Here is a 17,387-nt window from a genome sequence, read left to right on the forward strand (position 1 = left end):
TTATTATACATCTTTGATGAGGTAACACGATTTATCCATTGCTGGTGGACTGGTGGTTCACCCTGTTTTTTTTTTTATGCTAAGTAAAACATTTGTATACGATACTGTGTTGAAGAGTGGGGTGTGTGAATTGGCATCAGCATTCGGATGTTAACTTCACTTGGTGACATCTGACTACTGATACGGCGCGACTGCACACGGGGTACGTATTGGTCTCCTGAGCATGTCAATCAGGACCGCCGGAGCAATAGGCGGTACCCCGAGCCATCTACCCAAGGGCTAGGTCGTAACATCATCGCCTGTGCCGGCACCACTTACAATGGCTGCTAAAAACCGGACACGGCTAAATTTTGTATTGGGTTCTGTGTCACATAATCCTGCTGCTGCTGCTGTATGCTTTCGTGGAATAATTGGACGAAGGTGCGTCCAAGGAGCCACCCTGTTCCTATACACCCTCTGTGAGCTGGGGACGATCTAACTGTATATAATCAAATGTTTTAAAACTTTCCTCAAGACTGACCTGCTATGCTCATCCGCGAGGGAGGGTTTGCACGGCCATGTTGCTCTTCCTGTGGCCGTCCTGCTCTTCTGTGGTTGGGAGTGGAGTACGCGCGGCCATGCTGCTATGATCAGGGCCGTCCCGCTTATCCACCCGAGGGAGCGTGGCTTGCGTGGCCATATTGCTCTGCCCAAAGTCACATATGTATATATTTATTTATGAATGACAAACCACAGCATACATGTTCACATTTTTATTTTTGTTGAAATCATTGAATATGAAGCACAGGTAAACCTCCAAGGTTTGAGTAAATAGTCCACGACACATTAAAAACAACAAATACCTTCTGATATGAAAACACCACACCTGGTATAAATACTTCCCATTGAGTCAGAGTTTGTCACGTGACAACGAGGCACAAGTTGAACCTATTCATGCATATTACTTTGTCTTGTTCATTTCGGGGTTATCCCCATGGGAACGTACAAGGGGTCAAAAGGCCCCCTTTTGTTAATCAAGTGAAAGAAACCCTTTTTTGTTTCATTTATAACCGTCAATCCCAATAAAAGGCCAAAGCAGCGATCTTGTCATCCATGAGCATCTGAAACGTGAACTCGTCTGACGTGGTGATGGAGTTTAACAGATTGTTTGAATGTAGTGTTCATCGTGAATTTGTAATTGTGTACATTTCTGATAAAGTGGAAGCTAATCAATCACTCATTTCTTGCTGATATTCGAGTGCACGTACAGCTTAGTCCACATAATGCACCTGGGCGTGCATGTTCTGTTGAACGTACGTCATGAGCACACGGAAGAAACGCTCTTTCAGATCACCATTTTGGTTCAGGAACATGGCCAGCGCGACGGCATCCGTCCATTGAAGACTCGACACGATCTGGTCCAGTGAGGTGGCCAGTTGCTGCCGTTCGGCTGGTGGTAGTTCAGCCAGAACCTCGCCGAGTGGACGAAATTGTCCTTTGGTATATGCTGCACCAACTATTCCTCCTAAGGCTCCACCTAAGGGTTGAAGAAAGGAAGGAAAATGGCGATTCAACGCAGTATTCTTCTGTACATCGATTGCCCATGAAAATGGTGGTTCAAATTGCTTAGTCAAGTAATTCATTTTTCATGTCAGTCTTTGAGACACAGTGCAGGGGGTTGATGTGACACCTCAGAAGTTTGTTGCACCCAACCTTTCCTCACATTTCATTTGTGATCAAACAGGAGATTATTATCCCCCCTTGGACTTGATCTGAAACTCCACCGGGATTTGGGATTTGGGATTTGGTCTCGATTTTTGTGTCCGTGCGAGCATGCGTCCGCACACATATCTCGGACATCTATTGATCTATTTTATTCGTACTTGGCAGAAAGACGATGCATTATGGTTATACATATGCACATCATTTTGTTTTGCGATGTGATCAGAGAGGCCGACTGGTGGCCATTTTAATTGTAAACTAGTTAGTATTCAGAGCGAACGTAATGAGCTTCATACTTAACGCGTGTACATGAGAGAATAGAAAACAACAACACATTACCTTGGCAATTTGGAATCCGTGTCGTTGGCTATGACCCTTTTGCTTCCAGATTTTTTTTGCTTCCGGTTTTTGTCATGGGGAATGATGCATGCCGGGAGATGAAGGCATCGTCGGAGACATGAAAGACCCAAATATCAGACATGGTGTAGATTTCCTCCACTGATTTTAATAAAGATATCTCCCGCATCATCAAAAAATAATTTTTAATCGTGATTTACATTTTTGATCGCTGATCCTGAATCCAGGCCGAAGTAACCGGAAATTGCGTATACAGTTGTGAACAAGTTAAAGCTAAAGTAAGAAGCGAAAGCAAGAAAAATTCTACGTTCGCTTCTAGTATTTATTTTTTCAGATGAGATCCTGTTCTCGGCGGTGTAGTTGTTGTTGTGAAGGTAATGTTGAGGTAATATTTATTTTTTCAGATGAGATCCTGTTCTCGGCGGTGTAGTTGTTGTTGTGAATGTAATGTTGAGGTATAATGTTGAGGTAATATTAATTTTTTTTGATGAGATCCTGTTCTAGGCGGTGTAGTTGTTGTTGTGAAGGTAATGTTGAGGTAATATTTATTTTTTCAGATGAGATCCTGTTCTCGGCCGTGTAGTTGTTGTGAAGGTAATGTTGAGGTATAATGTTGAGGTAATATTAATTTTTTTTGATGAGATCCTGTTCTAGGTGGTGTAGTTGTTGTTGTGAAGGTAATGTTGAGGTAATATATATTTTTTAGATGAGATCCTGTTCTAGGCGGTGTAGTTGTTGTTGTGAATGTAATGTTGAGGTATAATGTTGAGGTAATATTAATTTTTTTTGATGAGATCCTGTTCTAGGCGGTGTAGTTGTTGTTGTGAAGGTAATGTTGAGGTAATATTTATTTTTTCAGATGAGATCCTGTTCTCGGCGGTGTAGTTGTTGTTGTGAATGTAATGTTGAGGTATAATGTTGAGGTAATATTAATTTTTTTTGATGAGATCCTGTTCTAGGCGGTGTAGTTGTTGTTGTGAAGGTAATGTTGAGGTAATATATATTTTTTAGATGAGATCCTGTTCTTGGTGGTGTAGTTGTTGTGAATGTAATGTTGAGGTAATATTAATTTTTTCAGATGAGATCCTGTTCTCGGTGGTGTAGTTGTTGTGAATGTAATGTTGAGGTAATATTAATTTTTTTTGATGAGATCCTGTTCTCGGCGCTGTAGTTGTTGTGAAGGTAATGTTGAGGTATAATGTTGAGGTAATATTTTTTTTCAGATGAGATCCTGTTCTCGGCAGTGTCGTTGTTGTGAAGGTAATGTTGAGGTAATATTAATTTTTTTAGATGAGATCCTGTTCTCAGCGGTGCCGTTGTTGTGAATGTAATGTTGAGGTAATATTAATTTTTTTAGATGAGATCCTGTTCTCGGCGGTGTAGTTGTCATTGTGAAGGTAATGTTGAGGTATAATGTTGAGGTAATATTTATTTTCGCAGATGAGATCCTGTTCTAGGTGGTGTAGTTGTCATTGTGAAGGTAATGTTGAGGTATAATGTTGAGGTAATATTTATTTTCGCAGATGAGATCCTGTTCTCGGCGGTGTAGTTGTTGTGAAGGTAATGTTGAGGTATAATGTTGAGGTAATATATTTTTTTTTTTAGATGAGATCCTGTTCTAGGCAGTGTAGTTGTTGTTGTGAAGGTAATGTTGAGGTATAATGTTGAGGTAATATATTTTTTTCAGATGAGATCCTGTTCTCGGTGGTGTCGTTGTTGTTGTGAAGGTAATGTTGAGGTACAATGTTGAGATAATTTTTTTTTTAGATGAGATCCTGTTCTCGGCGGTGTCGTTGTTGTTGTGAAGGTAATGTTGAGGTAATATTAATTTTTTCAGATGAGATCCTGTTCTCGGCGGTGTTGTTGTTGTGAATGTAATGTTGAGGTAATATTAATTTTTTTTGATGAGATCGTGTTCTAGGCGGTGTAGTTGTCATTGTGAAGGTAATGTTGAGGTAATATTAATTTTTTTAGATGAGATCCTGTTCTCGGCGGTGTCGTTGTTGTTGTGAATGTAATGTTGAGGTAATATTAATTTTTTTTGATGAGATCCTGTTCTCGGCGGTGTAGTTGTCATTGTGAAGGTAATGTTGAGGTATAATGTTGAGGTAATATTAATTTTCGCAGATGAGATCCTGTTCTAGGCGGTGTAGTTGTTGTTGTGAAGGTAATGTTGAGGTATAATGTTGAGGTAATATTAATTTTTTTTGATGAGATCCTGTTCTAGGCGGTGTAGTTGTTGTTGTGAAGGTAATGTTGAGGTAATATTAATTTTTTTTGATGAGATCCTGTTCTCGGCGGTGTAGTTGTTGTTGTGAAGGTAATGTTGAGGTAATATTAATTTTTTTTGATGAGATCCTGTTCTCGGCTGTGTAGTTGTCATTGTGAAGGTAATGTTGAGGTATAATGTTGAGGTAATATTTATTTTCACAGATGAGATCCTGTTCTAGGTGGTGTAGTTGTCGTTGTGAAGGTAATGTCGAGGTAATATTTATTTTCGCAGATGAGATCCTGTTCTCGGCGGTGTAGTTGTTGTGAACGTAATGTTGAGGTATAATGTTGAGGTAATATATATATATTTTTTAGATGAGATCCTGTTCTAGGCGGTGTAGTTGTTGTGAAGGTAATGTTGAGGTAATATTTTTTTTCAGATGAGATCCTGTTCTCGGCGGTGTCGTTGTTGTGAAGGTAATGTTGAGGTAATATATTTTTTTCAGATGAGATCCTGTTCTCGGCGGTGTAGTTGTCGTTGTGAAGGTCACGTTGAGGTAATATTAATTTTTTTAGATGAGATCCTGTTCTGGGTGGTGTAGTTGTTGTGAAGGTAATGTTGAGGTATTATGTTGAGGTAATATTAATTTTTTTAGATGAGATCCTGTTCTCGGCGGTGTCGTTGTTGTGAAGGTAATGTTGAGGTATAATGTTGAGGTAATATTTTTTTTCAGATGAGATCCTGTTCTCGGCGGTGTCGTTGTTGTTGTGAAGGGAATGTTGAGGTATAATGTTGAGGTAATATATTTTTTTCAGACGAGATCCTGTTCTCGGCGGTGTCGTTGTTGTGAAGGTAATGTTGAGGTAATATTAATTTTTTTTTTAGATGAGATCCTGTTCTAGTCGGTGTAGTTGTTGTTGTGAAGGTAATGTTGAGGTAATATTTTTTTTCAGATGAGATCCTGTTCTCGGCGGTGTCGTTGTTGTTGTGAAGGTAATGTTGAGGTAATATTAATTTTTTCAGATGAGATCCTGTTCTCGGCGGTGTAGTTGTTGTGAATGTAATGTTGAGGTAATATTAATTTTTTTTGATGAGATCCTGTTCTCGGCGCTGTAGTTGTTGTGAAGGTAATGTTGAGGTATAATGTTGAGGTAATATTTTTTTTCAGATGAGATCCTGTTCTCGGCAGTGTCGTTGTTGTGAAGGTAATGTTGAGGTAATATTAATTTTTTTAGATGAGATCCTGTTCTCAGCGGTGCCGTTGTTGTGAATGTAATGTTGAGGTAATATTAATTTTTTTAGATGAGATCCTGTTCTCGGCGGTGTAGTTGTCATTGTGAAGGTAATGTTGAGGTATAATGTTGAGGTAATATTTATTTTCGCAGATGAGATCCTGTTCTAGGTGGTGTAGTTGTCGTTGTGAAGGTAATGTTGAGGTAATATTTATTTTCGCAGATGAGATCCTGTTCTCGGCGGTGTAGTTGTTGTGAAGGTAATGTTGAGGTATAATGTTGAGGTAATATATTTTTTTTTTTAGATGAGATCCTGTTCTAGGCAGTGTAGTTGTTGTTGTGAAGGTAATGTTGAGGTATAATGTTGAGGTAATATATTTTTTTCAGATGAGATCCTGTTCTCGGTGGTGTCGTTGTTGTTGTGAAGGTAATGTTGAGGTACAATGTTGAGATAATTTTTTTTTTAGATGAGATCCTGTTCTCGGCGGTGTCGTTGTTGTTGTGAAGGTAATGTTGAGGTAATATTAATTTTTTCAGATGAGATCCTGTTCTCGGCGGTGTAGTTGTTGTGAATGTAATGTTGAGGTAATATTAATTTTTTTTGATGAGATCCTGTTCTCGGCGCTGTAGTTGTTGTGAAGGTAATGTTGAGGTATAATGTTGAGGTAATATTTTTTTTCAGATGAGATCCTGTTCTCGGCAGTGTCGTTGTTGTGAAGGTAATGTTGAGGTAATATTAATTTTTTTAGATGAGATCCTGTTCTCAGCGGTGCCGTTGTTGTGAATGTAATGTTGAGGTAATATTAATTTTTTTAGATGAGATCCTGTTCTCGGCGGTGTAGTTGTCATTGTGAAGGTAATGTTGAGGTATAATGTTGAGGTAATATTTATTTTCGCAGATGAGATCCTGTTCTAGGTGGTGTAGTTGTCGTTGTGAAGGTAATGTTGAGGTAATATTTATTTTCGCAGATGAGATCCTGTTCTCGGCGGTGTAGTTGTTGTGAAGGTAATGTTGAGGTATAATGTTGAGGTAATATTTTTTTTTTTAGATGAGATCCTGTTCTAGGCAGTGTAGTTGTTGTTGTGAAGGTAATGTTGAGGTATAATGTTGAGGTAATATATTTTTTTCAGATGAGATCCTGTTCTCGGTGGTGTCGTTGTTGTTGTGAAGGTAATGTTGAGGTACAATGTTGAGATAATTTTTTTTTTTTAGATGAGATCCTGTTCTCGGCGGTGTCGTTGTTGTTGTGAAGGTAATGTTGAGGTAATATTAATTTTTCAGATGAGATCCTGTTCTCGGCGGTGTTGTTGTTGTGAATGTAATGTTGAGGTAATATTAATTTTTTTTGATGAGATCGTGTTCTAGGCGGTGTAGTTGTCATTGTGAAGGTAATGTTGAGGTAATATTAATTTTTTGAGATGAGATCCTGTTCTCGGCGGTGTCGTTGTTGTTGTGAATGTAATGTTGAGGTAATATTAATTTTTTTTGATGAGATCCTGTTCTCGGCGGTGTAGTTGTCATTGTGAAGGTAATGTTGAGGTATAATGTTGAGGTAATATTAATTTTCGCAGATGAGATCCTGTTCTAGGCGGTGTAGTTGTTGTTGTGAAGGTAATGTTGAGGTATAATGTTGAGGTAATATTAATTTTTTTTGTTGAGATCCTGTTCTAGGTGGGGTAGTTGTTGTTGTGAAGGTAATGTTGAGGTAATATTAATTTTTTTGATGAGATCCTGTTCTCGGCTGTGTAGTTGTCATTGTGAAGGTAATGTTGAGGTAATATTTATTTTTTTAGATGAGATCCTGTTCTCGGCGGTGTAGTTGTCATTGTGAAGGTAATGTTGAGGTATAATGTTGAGGTAATATTTATTTTCACAGATGAGATCCTGTTCTAGGTGGTGTAGTTGTCGTTGTGAAGGTAATGTCGAGGTAATATTTATTTTCGCAGATGAGATCCTGTTCTCGGCGGTGTAGTTGTTGTGAACGTAATGTTGAGGTATAATGTTGAGGTAATATATATATTTTTTAGATGAGATCCTGTTCTCGGCAGTGTCGTTGTTGTGAAGGTAATGTTGAGGTAATATTAATTTTTTTAGATGAGATCCTGTTCTCAGCGGTGCCGTTGTTGTGAATGTAATGTTGAGGTAATATTAATTTTTTTAGATGAGATCCTGTTCTCGGCGGTGTAGTTGTCATTGTGAAGGTAATGTTGAGGTATAATGTTGAGGTAATATTTATTTTCGCAGATGAGATCCTGTTCTAGGTGGTGTAGTTGTCGTTGTGAAGGTAATGTTGAGGTAATATTTATTTTCGCAGATGAGATCCTGTTCTCGGCGGTGTAGTTGTTGTGAAGGTAATGTTGAGGTATAATGTTGAGGTAATATATTTTTTTTTTTAGATGAGATCCTGTTCTAGGCAGTGTAGTTGTTGTTGTGAAGGTAATGTTGAGGTATAATGTTGAGGTAATATATTTTTTTCAGATGAGATCCTGTTCTCGGTGGTGTCGTTGTTGTTGTGAAGGTAATGTTGAGGTACAATGTTGAGATAATTTTTTTTTTAGATGAGATCCTGTTCTCGGCGGTGTCGTTGTTGTTGTGAAGGTAATGTTGAGGTAATATTAATTTTTTCAGATGAGATCCTGTTCTCGGCGGTGTTGTTGTTGTGAATGTAATGTTGAGGTAATATTAATTTTTTTTGATGAGATCGTGTTCTAGGCGGTGTAGTTGTCATTGTGAAGGTAATGTTGAGGTAATATTAATTTTTTTAGATGAGATCCTGTTCTCGGCGGTGTCGTTGTTGTTGTGAATGTAATGTTGAGGTAATATTAATTTTTTTTGATGAGATCCTGTTCTCGGCGGTGTAGTTGTCATTGTGAAGGTAATGTTGAGGTATAATGTTGAGGTAATATTAATTTTCGCAGATGAGATCCTGTTCTAGGCGGTGTAGTTGTTGTTGTGAAGGTAATGTTGAGGTATAATGTTGAGGTAATATTAATTTTTTTTGATGAGATCCTGTTCTAGGCGGTGTAGTTGTTGTTGTGAAGGTAATGTTGAGGTAATATTAATTTTTTTTGATGAGATCCTGTTCTCGGCGGTGTCGTTGTTGTTGTGAATGTAATGTTGAGGTAATATTAATTTTTTTTGATGAGATCCTGTTCTCGGCTGTGTAGTTGTCATTGTGAAGGTAATGTTGAGGTATAATGTTGAGGTAATATTTATTTTCACAGATGAGATCCTGTTCTAGGTGGTGTAGTTGTCGTTGTGAAGGTAATGTCGAGGTAATATTTATTTTCGCAGATGAGATCCTGTTCTCGGCGGTGTAGTTGTTGTGAACGTAATGTTGAGGTATAATGTTGAGGTAATATATATATTTTTTAGATGAGATCCTGTTCTAGGCGGTGTAGTTGTTGTGAAGGTAATGTTGAGGTAATATTTTTTTTCAGATGAGATCCTGTTCTCGGCGGTGTCGTTGTTGTGAAGGTAATGTTGAGGTAATATATTTTTTTCAGATGAGATCCTGTTCTCGGCGGTGTAGTTGTCGTTGTGAAGGTCACGTTGAGGTAATATTAATTTTTTTAGATGAGATCCTGTTCTGGGTGGTGTAGTTGTTGTGAAGGTAATGTTGAGGTATTATGTTGAGGTAATATTAATTTTTTTAGATGAGATCCTGTTCTCGGCGGTGTCGTTGTTGTGAAGGTAATGTTGAGGTATAATGTTGAGGTAATATTTTTTTTCAGATGAGATCCTGTTCTCGGCGGTGTCGTTGTTGTTGTGAAGGGAATGTTGAGGTATAATGTTGAGGTAATATATTTTTTTCAGACGAGATCCTGTTCTCGGCGGTGTCGTTGTTGTGAAGGTAATGTTGAGGTAATATTAATTTTTTTTTTAGATGAGATCCTGTTCTAGTCGGTGTAGTTGTTGTTGTGAAGGTAATGTTGAGGTAATATTTTTTTTCAGATGAGATCCTGTTCTCGGCGGTGTCGTTGTTGTTGTGAAGGTAATGTTGAGGTAATATTAATTTTTTCAGATGAGATCCTGTTCTCGGCGGTGTAGTTGTTGTGAATGTCATGTTGAGGTAATATTAATTTTTTTTGATGAGATCCTGTTCTCGGCAGTGTAGTTGTTGTTAATGTAATGTTGAGGTAATATTAATTTTTTTAGATGAGATCCTGTTCTCGGCAGTGTCGTTGTTGTTAATGTAATGTTGAGGTAATATTAATTTTTTTAGATGAGATCCTGTTCTCGGCGGTGTAGTTGTCATTGTGAAGGTGAGGCCAAAAAAAAAAAAGTTGCATTGGCGTAACGGGTCACTGAAAAATAGGGTAGGTTGGTCGGGATCTTTTTATTTTTTTATTTTTTTCCTAATAAATCCCTCCCAAAATCTCCCCCGGCTCGAGTACCACCCTTTTTGTCGGCGGGTTCTGTCCGAAACACTTCCGGGTTTTTGCGATCGCGATCGCAATCAACAAGATACTTGAAAACGATAGCAAAACAACAAAAATAGCAATAAAATAGGGTCGGCAAAATTTTTCGATAGCAAAAAAACAAAAAAAAAAAAACGTAGGGTCGGCGGAATTTTTAGGGTCGGGCGGGTTACGCCAATGCAACTTTTTTTTTTTTGGCCTAATGTTGAGGTATAATGTTGAGGTAATATATATTTTTTAGATGAGATCCTGTTCTCGGCGGTGTCGTTGTTGTTGTGAAGGTAATGTTGAGGTAATATATATTTTTTAGATGAGATCCTGTTCTAGGCGGTGTAGTTGTTGTTGTGAAGGTAATGTTGAGGTAATATTTTTTTTTTCAGATGAGATCCTGTTCTCGGCGGTGTAGTTGTCATTGTGAAGGTAATGTTGAGGTAATATTAATTTTTTTTGATGAGATCCTGTTCTTGGCGGTGTAGTTGTCATTGTGAAGGTAATGTTGAGGTATTATGTTGAGGTAATATATATTTTTTAGATGAGATCCTGTTCTAGGCGGTGTAGTTGTTGTGAAGGTAATGTTGAGGTATAATGTTGAGGTAATATATATTTTTTAGATGAGATCCTGTTCTCGGCGGTGTAGTTGTCATTGTGAAGGTAATGTTGAGGTAATATTAATTTTTTTTGATGAGATCCTGTTCTTGGCGGTGTAGTTGTCATTGTGAAGGTAATGTTGAGGTATTATGTTGAGGTAATATATATTTTTTAGATGAGATCCTGTTCTAGGCGGTGTAGTTGTTGTGAAGGTAATGTTGAGGTATAATGTTGAGGTAATATATATTTTTTAGATGACATCCTGTTCTCGGCGGTGTAGTTGTCATTGTGAAGGTAATGTTGAGGTAATATATATTTTTTAGATGAGATCCTGTTCTAGGCGGTGTAGTTGTTGTGAAGGTAATGTTGAGGTATAATGTTGAGGTAATATATATTTTTTAGATGAGATCCTGTTCTCGGCGGTGTAGTTGTCATTGTGAAGGTAATGTTGAGGTAATGTTAATTTTTTTTGATGAGGTCCTGTTCTCGGCGGTGTAGTTGTCATTGTGAAGGTAATGTTGAGGTATTATGTTGAGGTAATATATATTTTTTAGATGAGATCCTGTTCTCGGCGGTGTAGTTGTCATTGTGAAGGTAATGTTGAGGTATTATGTTGAGGTAATATATATTTTTTAGATGAGATCCTGTTCTAGGCGGTGTAGTTGTTGTGAAGGTAATGTTGAGGTATAATGTTGAGGTAATATATATTTTTTAGATGACATCCTGTTCTCGGCGGTGTAGTTGTCATTGTGAAGGTAATGTTGAGGTAATATATATTTTTTAGATGAGATCCTGTTCTAGGCGGTGTAGTTGTTGTTGTGAAGGTAATGTTGAGGTAATTTTTTTTTTTTTTCAGATGAGATCCTGTTCTAGGCGGTGTAGTTGTCATTGTGAAGGTAATGTTGAGGTATAATGTTGAGGTAATATTAATTTTTTTTGATGAGATCCTGTTCTCGGCGGTGTAGTTGTCATTGTGAAGGTAATGTTGAGGTATAATGTTGAGGTAATATATTTTTTTTCAGATGAGATCCTGTTCTCGGCGGTGTCGTTGTTGTGAAGGTAATGTTGAGGTAATATTTTTTTTCAGATGAGATCCTGTTCTAGGCGGTGTAGTTGTTGTTGTGAAGGTAATGTTGAGGTATAATGTTGAGGTAATTTTTTTTTTTTTCAGATGAGATCCTGTTCTCGGCGGTGTCGTTGTTGTGAAGGTAATGTTGAGGTAATAAAGATATCTCCCGCATCATCAAAAAATAATTTTTAATCGTGATTTACATTATTTGTTCGCTGATCCCGAATCCAGGCCGAAGAAACCGGAAATTGCAGCATCGAATGTAAGAATAATTCTACGTTTGCTTCTCGTAGAATGCATACCCCAGGCAGTCTTGAGAAGCACTCAGTGCTAGCCAACTCGTTTGGGGTTGGCTGGCATCGAGTATCCCCCCTCCCCCCCCCGCCATCATCCAATATGGCTGCCAGAACACGTTACTGATGATGTCATCTTTATGAAACCATATTTCCCATGGGTAGTTCATCAATTAGATAAATTTTGCTTTGATCGGTTAAGCGTTTTCTCCGATGAAGTTTGTCAAAGATTTTCCCTTCAATCCAATATGGCTTCCAGACCACGTGGCACATGATGGTCATCTATAATTCTAGGTGTGTGTGTGTGTGTGTGTGTGTGTGTGTGTGTGTGTGTGTGTGTGTGTGTGTGTGTGTGTGTGTGTGTGTGTGTGTGTGTGTGTGTGTGTGTGTGTGTGTGTGTGTGTGTGTGTGTGTGTGACCGCTCGCTGTTTCTTGACGACCACTGGTCCGATCTCATTGAAACTTGCCATGTATATTGCTGGGGCCCTGTGGATGTGCTTTTTCAAGGTTTGATATTAATCGGACAAGTGTTTCCCAAGTTATGGCCATTTATTTACCAAACCAATGACAGGACACGGTGCTATGACATCGAGTGACGTCACAATTCTTCCTTTTTTTTTTTGCACGTACGGCAACGCACGTATTTACAAAACCAATGACGTCATGATTGACGTCACAATTCTTTTTTTTTTTTGCACCTATGGGCCCGCACGAATTTACAAAACCAATGACAGAGCACGGTGCTATGACTTCATGATTGACGTCATAATTTTTTTTTTTTTTTGCACGTACGGGTACACGATTACTAAAACTCTCATCTTGTATATATGTATGTCGTCTTCTTCTTTCGGCTAGCTCCGGTTAGGGGTCGCCACAGCGGATCAACTGTTTCCATTTCGCTCTATAAATTGTATATATGTATGTATGTTCCCGAAATACAGCCAAAACGGAACACGATAACGTAAAAGTTTTCAGCCCACCTCACCATTCTCCTGTGGTGTGCAGTATCAAGTTTCGTTAAAATCAGGCAACGAAAAAATTATTTAAAAAATCAATTCCCGATTCAGTCAAGTACTCTTCGGGAGAATTTGATCATTGCAAACAACCTCAGCGGTATAGTTAGCTGGAGCTATCTTTTTAATTTTTTTCTTGAAATGATTTATTTAAAAACTCAAACATTTAGGATAGACAAAATGATTTATTTTTAAGCATAAAATAAACATCGCCATTTTGATCTAATACCTCCGTGTACATTAATAAATAAGATTGCGTTTCGAAGATTACGCACAATAATTTCTTCGACTTTCTTTTCTGCGTTACTTTTTTTCACATTGACGCGCAATATCAAGTTTCATTCAAATTGGGCAACGAAAAACATTATAAAAAAAATCAATTCCCGATTCAGTCAAGTACTCTTCGGGATTATGTGATCAATGCAAACAACCTCAGGGGTATAGTTTGCTGGAGCTATCTTTTTATTTTTTGAAATGATTTTTTTTATCAACCGCTGTCACAACAGGAACCCAACGGGTTCACGGGTCGTCTAGTTTTTATGAAAATCCTGTTCAAATGTCAAGTCAATCTGCTGAAAATTGGCCGATGTTGACCTCAAAAGTGACTGCTATATCACATGGTCAAGTAACATGTGGTAAAGTTTCAATTTCCTCCGCTAAACGGTTTACGATGTACGCTCTTAACAAAATGCACACGTACGAAGTATATGTACGTTCACTTCCGATCGCTTAATGAGTGCAGAGTAAAACAATATCCCCCTTCCGCCACGCGGCGGGGGATAAAAGACCCGATATCCAACATGTCCTTCACCATTTCTTGGACATGCATTTACTGATGTTGATCAAACTTGGCACACAGACAATGAATGATGGCTCACATATACACGTCATCGTTTTTCGAGATCAGGTCCAAGATGGCCGACTGGCAGCCATTTTGTTACTTGAATATGTCCCCAACCATTTATCTGACATGCATGGTCCGATGTTGTTCAAACTTGGCACAAGCACAGGACATGATGGCATACACGTGCACCCCCACTTTATTTTGAGATCTGATCAATGATGGCCGACTGGTGGACTGGCGGCCATTTTAGTTGTAATAAACGTGGTATCGAATACATACTCAATCATTTGTCGGACATGCATTTACCGATGTTGTTCCAACATGGCACACAGATAATTATTAATGATGGCTTAAATATACACATCGTCTTTTTTTTTTGAGATCACATCCAAGATGGCCGACTGGCAACCATTTTAGTTGTAAATAAATATTGGCTAGCCCCTTAACTCACACAGCAAAATTACTAAAACCATGGGGGCTTTGATATTTTATGTGTTTTTTTCCTTGTTTTCATGTGCCAGGCATATGTTGACCATTGTTGGCTAAATTGTAGACCAATTTATTAACATTGTTCATCCCAGCTTGCACCCTGATATTAACCAGTGCCTTGTGTGTCAGAACAAGAGTCCTGGTCTCATCTATGGAGCACAGTAAACTTGTGGTCCAGTGTTCTCGACGTTTGTCAGGTTATTCATCCATTGCTCAAATGGAGCAGAAAGCAGGAAACATGCTTATAACCGAAGATCAACCTACCACAGGCAATGCCGACAGGACCTGCGACCATCGCTCCAATAAAAGCACAAGCGCCAGCCACGGCCGCACCCTGTAAGGCTTTGGTGACAGTGACCTGTAATCCTCTGTCTTGTGCGAGCATTCCTGCAACCTCAAGGAGTTCATCAGTTCGAATCACCATGGTATCCTGGTTTGAGAGGTGAAAACAAACTGGGGCAGGGAAGAGCAGGGAGCCATTGCTCAGGTTTAATTCCTCTCTTGTTACCATCTGTGGATGCACACACTTGCCATTTATAAAATGAAACTCCACAAGTTTATCCCCACTACATGTGAATGAAATGAAACTCCACCAGTTTAACCCTTCCACATGTGAATGAAACTCCACCAGTTTACTTTCGCTGTTTGTGAATGAAATGAGAGTGACGAGTTTCGAGATGTTGAGGGGTGGGGTTTAGGGGTAATGAGGTTTGGGGTAATCCTGGTGTTGGCTTCACAGGTAGGGTGACTGGCTTTGGATCTTAGGGTCCTGAGTTAAAACCCCGTTTGCTGCTGAATTAACACCAGGTGGGGTTGACTCAGCCTGTCATCCTTCCGAGGTCGGCATAATGAGTACAAGTGTACTGGTGGAGGGGCACAGCATCAGCTGCACAGCCATGCCCCAACAAAGTGAGAGCAACCCGGCAGCTAAGCTGCCATACGCAAGGAAAAGGTTTGGGGTAGTGGGTATATTTAGAGAGGGAGAGGAATGGGCTGGAGGTAATGGGTATGTTGAGGGATAGGAATGGACTGGAGGTAATGGGTATGTTGAGGGAGAGGAATGGACTGGAGGTAATGGGTATGTTGAGAGAGAGGAATGGACTGGAGGTAATGGGTATGTTGAGGGAGAGGAATGGGCTGGAGGTAATGGGTATGTTGAGAGAGGAATGGGCTGGAGGTAATGGGTATGTTGAGAGAGAGGAATGGACTGGAGGTAATGGGTATGTTGAGGGAGAGGAATGGACTGGAGGTAATGGGTATGTTGAGGGAGAGGAATGGACTGGAGGTAATGGGTATGTTGAGGGAGAGGAATGGACTGGAGGTAATGGGTATGTTGAGGGAGAGGAAGAGACTGGAGGTAATGCGTATGTTGAGGGAGAGGAATGGACTGGAGGTAATGGGTATGTTGAGGGAGAGGAATGGGCTGGAGGTAATGGGTATGTTGAGGGAGAGGAATGGACTGGAGGTAATGGGTATGTTGAGGGAGAGGAATGGACTGGAGGTAATGGGTATGTTGAGGGAGAGGAATGGACTGGAGGTAATGGGTATGTTGAGGGAGAGGAATGGACTGGAGGTAATGGGTATGTTGAGGGAGAGGAAGGGTCTGGAGGTAATGGGTATGTTGAGGGAGAGGAAGGAACTGGAGGTAATGGGTATGTTGAGGGAGAGGAAGGAACTGGAGGTAATGGGTATGTTGAGGGAGAGGAAGGAACTGGAGGTAATGGGTATGTTGAGGGAGAGGAAGGAACTGGAGGTAATGGGTATGTTGAGGGAGAGAATGGACTGGAGGTAATGGGTATGTTGAGGGAGAGGAATGGACTGGAGGTAATGGGTATGTTGAGGGAGAGGAAGGAACTGGAGGTAATGGGTATGTTGAGGGAGAGGAATGGACTGGAGGTAATGGGTATGTTGAGAGAGAGGAATGGACTGGAGGTAATGGGTATGTTGAGAGAGAGGAATGGACTGGAGGTAATGGGTATGTTGAGGGAGAGAATGGATTGGAGGTAATGGGTATGTTGAGAGGAATGGACTGGAGGTAATGGGTATGTTGAGGGAGAGGAATGGACTGGAGGTAATGGGTATGTTGAGGGAGAGGAATGGACTGGAGGTAATGGGTATGTTGAGGGATGGGGTTTAGGGGTAATAGGTATAATAGAGGATGGTGGGTTTGAGGGTAATCGTTGTGTTTGGGGAAGGAGAAAAACAGTTTTGGGGTAATTGGGTAATTATGAGGGTTTGGAGGCATAATGTGTAAAAAAAAAAAGGGGGGGGTTGAGAGTTTGAAGAGGACTCACCAGAGACAGGGACAGAACTCCCTACAACTACATGATTTAACTCGACATCGTGACTCCTGTTCCAGGTGGTTCACGATAGAAAATGTGGCAGAAAGAACAGACTCGTTCCTTCGGAAGGAAATTCGGTTTTTAAAAAGTTGAGAAAACAAAACATACCTGAAAACTTGGTGATGTAATTACAAAATGGTGGGCGAGGTCGTTCGGGTTCAGAATAGAAATAATCGATTAACTCAGAATCGCCGTGGACTTTCCACTTCCGCAATGCCTCGAGTTAAATACCCAAAACGTCATATCATGGACTCGGCGGCTTGAAGGGGAAAATCACAACCCACTCGCATGATGTGCGTCATCAGTGATGGGAAATGACGTCATATCGTGACAAAGCCTTCGTGCGCCCGCCACGTGCACTCCCCCAACGTTTCTTTTTTTTCAACTTCACGGCCGCACCAAACGATTTAAAATCATTACGAGCATCCTGCACTGCGGGTAATTATACGTTAATTACATTATTCCGTTTTATATATAAAAACATCAAAAAACAAACGTCACTTCAAAACTACAAGTGTTTTAATATATAATCTTTCATCACATCATCAAAGTCGATTACCAGTGTAGCTCATCAAAACGTGTGTTATACACCATCCGCTCCGACTTGGTTTGTTTCAGAAACGTGTCCCGTGGAAATACGTCCATTTTCTTAAAGTATTTGATTTGATAGGTTATTGTTTTAATCCAAAAACCTGTAATTTTTTTAAGGTTTGTTTTGTCGCTTTTAGGACGAATAACTGCCCTCGAGTGGAACACGAGACGATGAACAAACAAGGGATGTGTTCAGTTGCCTCGTTTCTCCGCCCACATTTCCGAAAGTGACCA

General features: G+C 39.7%; 1 protein-coding gene across 2 annotated transcripts; it reads right to left on the minus strand.

Moving 5' to 3' along the window:
* Positions 1 to 739: 739 nt before the first annotated feature.
* On the minus strand, positions 740 to 16,929 carry C15H19orf12 (chromosome 15 C19orf12 homolog). 2 transcript variants are annotated; one of them, XM_085856860.1, is made up of 3 exons: positions 16,671 to 16,929; positions 14,485 to 14,673; positions 740 to 1,516 (listed from the first exon to the last, which is right to left on the minus strand). In XM_085856860.1, exons 2-3 carry the CDS (start codon positions 14,642 to 14,644, stop codon positions 1,251 to 1,253), a joined length of 426 nt encoding a protein of 141 aa, XP_085712986.1. In that variant the 5' UTR covers positions 14,645 to 14,673; positions 16,671 to 16,929; the 3' UTR covers positions 740 to 1,250. The 2 variants fall into 2 exon arrangements, with proteins under 2 accessions (XP_085712986.1, XP_085712987.1); XM_085856861.1 differs by lacking the exon at positions 16,671 to 16,929 and adding an exon at positions 16,515 to 16,645.
* Between the last annotated feature and the right edge of the window lie 458 nt (positions 16,930 to 17,387).

This window comes from Eptatretus burgeri, chromosome 15 (assembly GCF_056783735.1).
Source record: "Eptatretus burgeri isolate ZD-2024b chromosome 15, Ebu_testis_v1, whole genome shotgun sequence".
NCBI classification, from domain to species: domain Eukaryota; kingdom Metazoa; phylum Chordata; class Myxini; order Myxiniformes; family Myxinidae; genus Eptatretus; species Eptatretus burgeri.

What these genes read in the sequence shown, in the direction of transcription:
- C15H19orf12 (XM_085856860.1), bottom strand. Translation starts at nt 14,644, where the DNA reads ATGGTGATTCGAACTGATGAACTCCTTGAGGTTGCAGGAATGCTCGCA. An exon ending in TCCTGTCGGCATTGCCTGTG is followed by an intron (nt 1,517 to 14,484) that starts GTAGGTTGATCT and finishes TTCAACCCTTAG; the next exon opens with GTGGAGCCTTAGGAGGAATA.